This window comes from Dreissena polymorpha, chromosome 13, assembly GCF_020536995.1.
Source record: "Dreissena polymorpha isolate Duluth1 chromosome 13, UMN_Dpol_1.0, whole genome shotgun sequence".
Lineage (NCBI taxonomy): Eukaryota > Metazoa > Mollusca > Bivalvia > Myida > Dreissenidae > Dreissena > Dreissena polymorpha.
In genome coordinates, this window is record NC_068367.1 from 11726876 (window position 1) to 11736560 (window position 9685).

At 32.8% G+C, this 9685-nt stretch overlaps 1 protein-coding gene across 1 annotated transcript; it reads left to right on the forward strand.

The window, feature by feature from the left end:
• The first annotated feature begins 203 nt into the window (after positions 1-203).
• LOC127856565 (uncharacterized) lies at positions 204-9367 on the forward strand. The gene is made up of 4 exons (XM_052392860.1): positions 204-311; positions 2316-2424; positions 3181-3268; positions 6778-9367. Exons 1-4 carry the CDS (start codon positions 257-259, stop codon positions 6868-6870), a joined length of 345 nt encoding a protein of 114 aa, XP_052248820.1. The 5' UTR covers positions 204-256; the 3' UTR covers positions 6871-9367.
• The last annotated feature ends 318 nt before the right edge of the window (positions 9368-9685 follow it).

Genomic DNA, 9685 nt, shown 5'->3' on the forward strand with positions numbered 1-9685 from the left:
CTTTATGCACATGCATTAAGCCCCATTTTACCAGAGCGAGACTAGTATATACCGTTTCCATGAATTGATAGTAAAAATGTGACAAAAAATTGTCATAGGCATAGACCCTGGGGAAAATTTATTAATTAAAATGTGAATGCTATGTGAATGATAGTGGTGTGTTGTCAAGCTTGTGTATGTAACTTTAACATGCACACATGTTGGTGTCTTTGAAAACGGCTGGGTTATTGTTTAGTTTTTCAGTTGATTGTCAGACATGGAAGAATTGTCAGACATGGAAAAAACAAACAAGCCTACGAGATTTGATTCAGGTTCGTTGAAAGTAGTTTTATTTTTTAATCTTATATTTAATTAAATTTTGTTGTTATAAGCTAACATTATAAATTATTCAAAACAGGCCGAACTATACGTCAGCTTTTCAGATTATGTATACCGTATAATGATCAAATTAAGCTCCCAGTCTCCATAATGTAGGAATAACAAAATAGTTTATATGATTCACAATAAAGAAATACATGACAAAAAACAAACAATCCTGATGTGACTGCATTTTGTGAATTGCATTGTATTGTTAATATGAACTTGTTTATTGAATATCAAAAATTTGTTTGCCATTAAAATGAACAAATTCCAGATTTTCAGGCATTTATGCATTTTTCAGCTGAATTAATGTTTTATATAAACTGCAGAAATAATGAAAACAACACGACCATACTTGCCATGTATTTTTGTAAAGAATTTTTTTCAGTTAAAATAATAGCATTTTCAATAAACAAATATATAATAAATGATATTGCATGACGTAATGCTTATCCCATAATTTTATGTCATATTTCTCTTAGCCAAATGAAAATATTTGTAGACCTATCAATATTACATAATTCATTTTTATAGACCAGTTAGTTTGAAAAACATATCAACGAGATTCAGATTTACACAGTAAATATACCTGTTTACCTACTAAGCACCTAAGGCAAGGCACCCATTTGGTTATTTTTTAATATAAATAATTTTATAGCTTTAGCCGAACAAAGGCTTCATAATCTCAAAATGTTTCTTTAAATTAATTTAGAGGTCTTTAAAATGAATTTGACCCATAGAAATTACATTCTCGTATCAGTTAGAGCACATGAAAGTTATCGCCACATTTTTGTACACACTTTTTAAAGGCTACGGCTCATTCCCACTAGGGCAGTAAAAACTAGGTGGCAAATGCACTGTTCTAAAGGAAAACAAACAATAATGTATGCCATGTTCGGATAAACATGCTTTTAACCATCGAAAACCTATCATTTATTTACTCCAGCATTTTCTGTGAATTTTTACTATTTTATTGATTTAACTACCACCAAGACTAGGGTTGTTTCATCGCAAAAGAATGTATTCCAGTAATGTGCATGCCAAAAAAGGTAATTGTTGTCCTTCTTTAAAGATGAAGGGTAAAATTGCGATGCAACTTTGAGTGGGTTATTTTGCTTTCCAATGTCTATAGTATTACAAATTGCTTTAGGCATAAAGGGGCAATACTTAATTTAGGAGATTAAATGTTTTCAGAGCAAGAATTGTAGATGTTTAAAAGCATATAATAGTGTGGTTGGCCTTAATGTCACTCAAAGTTCTAAGTCAATAAATAGATCTAAACATTCACAACGTTCATCTCACATCCAGCTATATAAGTTCAACCTTAGTAAATATGATACTGAAAACACTTTAAATCTCAATGTTGAAGCATTTTTTAGCAAAACAACAACAATACTTATACCCAACATTTTGTCAAAATGTCACGAATTTTCCCAATCCAAAAGGATCCACCTCCATTCCCAAACTGGTGAAAAAACAACACTGATAAAGATAATTCTTTAGACTGTGAACGGTAAGTGTTGTACATACATGTATATGTATCTTTATATTTCAATTTACAATTACCTTATGCATCCAAATTTCTCTGGACTTTGGAATTTAATGTGATCATTTTTGTTTTGTAATTTTAGTTATTAGAATGCATTCTTATAGATATCCATTCTGATCATGATTACACCAATATAAGTATCTAAACATTTTTCATATAATCAAGAGAGGAAAAATATGTTCTATTTATATAACATGTATTCGTCATAGTTTTTAATAATACGGCCTTCTTATAGTTCATTTTGGTTACATATAACTAAACAATTTTGCATTTCTGCACCAAACTATTTTTTACTCTCTGCTATAGGCGGAAGGATATGGAATTGGCGTTGCACACTCTAATCTGGTATGACACTTTACGCGCATACATTTAGCCCATTTTGCCCAGCCCTTGTTTATGTTTGCAGTAACCGTTCATAAAGAGAAACCGATAGGGAAGAAGTCCGTGCTACGGTTCAGGTTTAAGGACTTCACGGAGAGTGACACCGCCACGGCAGATGTGGCAATTATAAAAAAGTAAGTCTTGCAGTTGTGGTTGCAACCGATCGGAAAATAAAAGATAATCAAAATTAGCCTCGCTCTGGGAGAACGGGGCTAAATGCATGTCCGTTAAAAGGAAAGTTCAATAAAACGCATTTGCTTAGCCCCATTTTCCCAGAGCTAGGCTGATATATATTTTTAACTGGTTACATAAAAATATAATTGTAAAAGCAAAAAAATACTCCTGATATAGAAATATATGTTATGCATCAGTAATGATTGTTTATTTATAATGAATATATTTGTCTTAGTGCTTTGTTAGTTGCATACATAAACTGTTCATTTGTTACGACCCAAATTATCACATTGTTGAAATGTTATCAGTTGTTAATTTCGTGCTCATGGTGAGCTTTTGTAATCATCTTTGTTGTCTATTGCCTGTCGTCAATAATGATATGTACCTTGTTTAAAATCTATCGGCCGAATTAAGTGTCCAATCTTCATGAAACTTGGTCAGAAAATTTGCCGTAAATATATCTTGACCAAGTCTGAAACTGGGACATGTGAGGTCAAACACTAGTTTACTTGGTAATGTTTAATACAATTTGTGTCAAAACTCTGCAGGTCACATTTTCAGTCCAATCCTCTTGAAATTTCGGTCGAACATTTGTTCTTATGATATATTTTTTTAAGTGCAAAATTGCTTTCGCTCCGTTTTATAACATAGCCAAAATCCGACAGGGCCATACCTAGAGGTATGTAACTGCAACGGAACTTTTGCTGTTGTTTTAGCACTCTGACGGTGACTGCAACACATGGGGAAGTTAGCAGGCTCGAAGAGTACACAGGTTTGAAAATCGAAGAAAAAACAGCAGTGAAGGTACTGTTCTACAATATTCTTAACAAAAGTTGCTTAAAACAATATCACAATATAGTGAAAACATTATGGGGATTTGAAAAACAAAGGCTGCTTTAATCAAGTGGTCCAATCCACAAGATTGACTTAAGTGTGCAGCTGGTCCTAGAACGTGGGACCTTTCTATCAAGGGGATTGCTCTGCCAAGTGAGCTGCTTACTCATCTTATCTCAAATGATCCTCAAGGTCAGTACCATGACGATCCTATGACAAATTGACGATATTAATCCCCTACTACAAGTAAGAAAGGCGGGCATTACAGGAATTACTTTTTAATTTCCATCTGTTTGACCTGAATCCAAGATCATACTTTGATGTAAGAGTTCAAAATACAATATTTAATTGGCAAAATAGGGATTTGTTCTGCATGAATTTCCTTAACATGATTTTTAGGTCACCTGAGCACAACCTGCTCATGGTGAGCCTTTGGGTCACCATTTGTCCGTCGTGCGTCGTCCGTCGTCAGCATTTGCATTGTTAACACTCTAGAGGCCACATTTATTGTCTGATCTTCGTGAAACTTGGTCAGCAGATTTGTCCCAATGATATCTTGGTCATGTTCGAAACTGGGTCACTTGAGGACTTAATCTAGGTTACTAGGTCAAATTAAAGAAAAAGCTTGTGAACACTATAGAAGTCACATTTATTGCCCAATTTTTCTCAGAACATTTGTCCTAATATTATCTCAGCTGAGTTCGAAAATGGTTCTGGTCAGTTAAAACACATGGCCCTAGAAGGCGGGGCAGTTTTCCTTATATTGCTATAGTAAAACCTTGTTAACATTCTAGAAGTCTTATTTGTAGTCCAATCTTCATGAAACTTTGTCACAACATTTGTTCTAATGATAACTCGGCTGAGTTTTAAAATGGTTTCAAGTTCGTTGAAACTTTGTCATAATATTTGTCTCAATGATATCGGCAGTTTTGCTTATATGGCTATAGTTAAACCTTGGTAACACTATAGGAGTCACATATATAGTCCAATCTTCATAAAACTTTGTCAGAACATTTGTATTTATGATAGCTCGGCTGAATTTGAAAATGATTCTGGCCCGTTGAAAAATATGGCCGCCAGGGGGCGGGGCAGTTTTCTTATATAGTACAGTAAAGTAATAGTATATGGCTATTGTAAAACCTTGTTAACCCTCTAGAAGTCACAGTTATATCCAATCTTAATGAAACTTGGCATTAACGTTTGTCTCAATGACAGCTCAGTTGAGTTTGAAAATGGTTCCGGTCCGTTGAAAAATATGGCCGCCAAGGGCGGGACAGTTTTCCTTATATTGCTTTAGTAAAACCTTGGTCAGAACATTTGTTCTTATTTGTTCTAAGCTAATTTTGAAAATGGTTCCGGTCCGTTAAAAACATGGCCGCCACGGGGCGGGGCAATTTTTCTTATATTGCTTTAGTAAAACCTTGTTTACACTCTAGACGTCACATTGATTGTCCAATTTTCATGGAACTTGATCCAAAGATTTGTTATAATGATAGCTCGGCTGCGTTCCAAAATGATTTCGTTGAAAAACATGGCCGCCAGGAAAGCGGCATTTTTCCGTATATGACTATATTAAAACCATGTTAACACTATAGTTGTAATGAGGATGTTGGTGCACAATGATTATGACGATTATCTTTTTTTTGCAGAAATTCAAAATTGTGGTAAAACAAATAAAACAACAAGAATTGTTACATATAAATCTTATTTGACCTGTCATTCACTCTTTATAAAACTCATTTATACATGTGATTGCAGTGTTGCAGTTAAATAGCCATGTGATTACTGTGTAACACTCCCATGATATTGGCCCTATTAACTGGACAATCCCATCAAAGACCTTTGTCTTGATTTCAGATGGATACCATTCATAAGATAGATTACAGCTTGAAACGTTTTATGCCTAAAGTTTGCAGTCAGTCAGTAGTTTGTGTGTGATTATGAACGATTTGTGATTTTAACAGGTTTTATTGTTGTTTCAATTGGAAATATCATTGCAAGGTGAGTCTGAAAATTGTTCCTGTTGTTTAAAAACACTATGTCAAATGAACAATTTGGTAGTAAAAACCAACAATTTATCACATCTGTTAAGTCTTTGGTTAAAAAGAAAAGTTGTTTTGGCAGTTGTTTTGGCAAAACAGATGTATTTATGCTACATTTTTTGTGCATTTAAATTACAAATAGTTTGACATTTGTTTTGATATGATAGTTTTCAATATTTCGTGTTACTGCTATATTTGCACACATTTGTAACTATGAGAAAAATCAAGTGATGTTTTGTACCTTAAAAGAAGAGCAATTTTGAATTTCTAGTACATTATTCTCATACTCATTTACCTTTTTTACAACCGACTTTAAGATATGATAACAATTCAACATATTGTATTTAATTATGCAACAATAATTTCATAAACACTCAATCTATTGAATGCATACAGTTGTTTTTAGTATCTAAAGCTGTTCTTTCAAACACAAGTTGTATCTAGTCATCCCCTATAACATGCAAAGATGCTGAGCCGTCATGCTTATCTCATGATCTCAAAGGTGGACAACAATTTGTCGAAAAAAAAGTACTTCCATTTTCTTTTGCTGATTCATTATTAAATTACTTTCCTCAGACTACTTTGATCCAAAATATAGCTTTGTCGCAACGGGTGACACATGTTTATTATAAAAAACATAAACACACACGCACACAAAACTACTAACGCATATAGGTATATATCTGCCAAAACAACAAACCCTTTCTTTTCACAAAAAAACCTTAACAACCCTTGTTTAACGTTAATGCTACTCAGGTGAGCGATCCAGGGCCACTATGGCCGTCTTGTATTAAAAAATGAACTAAATGAAATGTGTCTTACGGGAGAGAATTCAATAGCTACTTTCAAGTTCGAGATCATACTTTTGGGTCCAAATGTCACAATTAAGTTCTTTATTCACAACTGTTGGCTTTTTTTTGTTGACATGAAGGTCAAATGTCAAAAACATTACTTGATCTCTATATTAAGTCCATGCATAAAGGATAATGCTCACCAATATTTGTTAATGTTGTGCTGTCTTCAAGGTCAAAGGTAAACTTTAAAATCAAAGGTCAAACTTCAGGGCTTTATTTCAAATAATGTTTGTTAGCTCTATAACGTTCAGAAATCGAAACATAACTTGGCTTTGATGTTAACCTTTGTAAAACGGAGTGCCACATACAAGCACCAAAAGGCTTACTTTAAGGTCAGTGCATACTTTGAATATATACACAGAATAGGCATATATTTTATTGTCAAAACAATGCTAGTCCACTCTTTGACTTGGCCATACAGTGAAGAATTATGTAATAATTTGGCACAAATGTTATTAGAGTTTTGTAATGCTCGCTAGAAGCATATGGTTGCCTTTAAGGTCATTTATTGTTGGTGTTAAGACTTTTCAATGTTTACATATTACCTATACTATGTACTGAACGTATCTAAATGTATTTTCAGAAAGGCAAGAAGGACTACTTTGATGTTACTGTGATAAAGACGGCAGATTTTAACCTGCAAGAGTGGCTTGACAAACACTATGCCAGCCAATAGTATTTAGAAGTTGTTGTTCACCTTTTTTGCATTTTTTTTTTTATATTTTGCACCTTATTAATCATAAGTGAAAATATTATTATTGAATATGGCAGATATCAGTATGGTTTATATGAATACCGGAACTCAGAAATAGAGAATATTTTTTTATATTATCAATTGTAATTTTTGAGTGGATACAAAAATTGAATGCTTACCAAAGCTTACACATTTTTAGCATGACTGTTCCCCTATTAGTCAAAGTTATACTACTCACTCAAATGTCAGCGTTGGCATCTGCAAAATGCTCTGATTAAGGTTAACATACAATATCCCTTTTATTATTGACATTATGCCTCTTTTTAACTTTGACAATTATTTGTTATCGATTGTTTGCAACTACTCCATATCTCTGTTTTTACTACATCTATTGAAATACAACTTTGCATATGTGTTCAGTGTCTTTATTAACGCTCAATTAGAATGAGTTATGACTGTGACCAGCTTTTTAGCAGGACTATGCCTTTTTTTGTACTAAAAGTCTGGCTAAGGTTTGTGTGCAAGATAAAATTCAGGTTATTTTCACATTCTGTTTGGAACTTTCATTTTTATATTTATTTAAATTAGTATCTATGATACTTTTTCCAGTAGAGTTAATTTTTGGAAAATTGCAGTATTATTGTGGACAGTAAAAATACTGTTTGTTGCTTCAAACTTTGTTAACAATAAGAGGATAATGTATTTCAGTATAAATCGTGATTTTCGTTTTGACTCATGGTTCTTGTGTCTGTTTTTTTTTTAAAGAAATCTTGTTTTAGTGTCATTATATCCTTTTAATTGTGTTGATAATGAGTGTTATTTCCTTTTTTTGCAAACCTCTTTTAAATATAATATGAAAAACATCAAGAGACACATGATCAGTATTGATTTTGTCTTAGAGGTATGCATCCATTATTTGCTTGAAGTGGCATTTTGAATGGCATGAACCAATAATTCGTGCAAATAGCTAGTTTTTAACCGAATTTGCTTGAAGTTTATGCTCACAAATTGATAAGGGTATTCTATGAGACTGATACATCTGCGGAGGCAAACATATAGAAGAATGTGAGCATTAAGTAAAATAGCACTGCTAATATCTTAACATTATCAAGATGTTTAAAGGGATCTTTTCACGCTTTGGTAAATTGACAAAATTGAAAAAAGTTGTTTTAGATTCGCAAATTTTCGTTTTAGTTATGATATTTGTGAGGAAACAGTAATACTGAACATTTACCATGGTCTAATATAGCCATTATATGCATCTTTTGACGATTTTAAAACCTAAAAATTATAAAGCGTTGCAACGCGAAACGATTGGATAATTTGGAGAGTTCTGTTTTTGTCGTTAAATTTTGTGAAACTACGAAGATTGCTTATATAAGGTAAAAAAATACTTCAAGTATATGTACTCGGCGGAATAGCTCAGTAGGCTAAAGCGTTTTTACTTCAGGACTCTGGCAGGACTCCAGGGGTCACTGGTTCGAAACCTGGTCCGGGCAATGTTCTTTTCCTTTTTTTAATTTTATTCTTGATTTTTTACTGGAGCTTTTACGATCCAATGTTTACATTTATCGATATAAAGCATTTAATGATTAAGTTAAAAAATGCCAAAATCTGTGAAAAGGCCCCTTTAATTAATTTGTACTCTGTTTGGGAAATCTTACTCCAAGATATGTCATGGTTATCATTAAATGAAGCTTTCCTCAGCTGTAACAAAACATAGGTGATACAGGTAAAATAATGCATTTTGCGACATCAAACCATTTATGTAACAACATAAACTATTAAATTTGGATTGTTTTAAACGTTTACGATACGAAACTTGTTGATATGTATTAAGACAACAACAAAATCTCTCCTGATGTAGTTTCTCGAGTCTTATTGTTTGCTTCATTTGTCATACTGGCATGTTTCAAACAGTATTTTTTGTTTTTGTGAATTGATGACTTATAATTTTAGAGACTACCTTTAAAATGGTGCCAAGTAATGATCATGTAATATTATTTGTTTCCTATGAGCATTTAGGTCTGTTAATTTATTTACTATCCCAGTTTGCTTTGTATTATTTGTTTACTATACATTTTTAGCAGATGTAATTTGGTGTTATTAGCGCATGCAAATTCTTGTTCATTAATTCAATTTACCGACTTATGTGCCCTGTATTTAGGTATATTTACAGTGTTATTATTTTTATGAAAACACTTTTGCAAAACTTTTACCCATGAGTTGCATATTTGTACACTTAAACAATTACGCTCCTTATAAATAAATGTAACAATAGATGTTGTTTTATTAATGAATCAAGGCAAGTTAGATTGTATTTGCAGTTTGTTTTTCTGCAATTCGGTATCCCCGGTAACAAGTCTTGACATTGTATCCATACTCACATGACGTTAAGTAGATTGAATGATGTATTTCTTCAATTTCAATTTTCTTCAATTTCAATTTTCATAGCACAATAAATGTAGCTTTTCTTAAATTGGCTCATCGTTGTCATTTGTTTGGCAATTTTTCCTGATCCTTAAAAATACTTGTATCTGATCCCAAAGTTGGAATAGAATATGCATCATCAGGATTACTAGAAGCACATTGCAAAACATGTATGCCCTCTGCCCCCTCCCCACACCCACAATCCCAAACATGCATGACTTTCAACCTTTAAATCTACTACAATTATAAATCCGCTATCCGTGAAAAATCAATATATCTTTAAGTAAACAGGCTGAACAAAGAATGTCAAAGAATTAAACATTTCAATACATGCAATCATTTACTGATCGCAATTCTGTTATATACC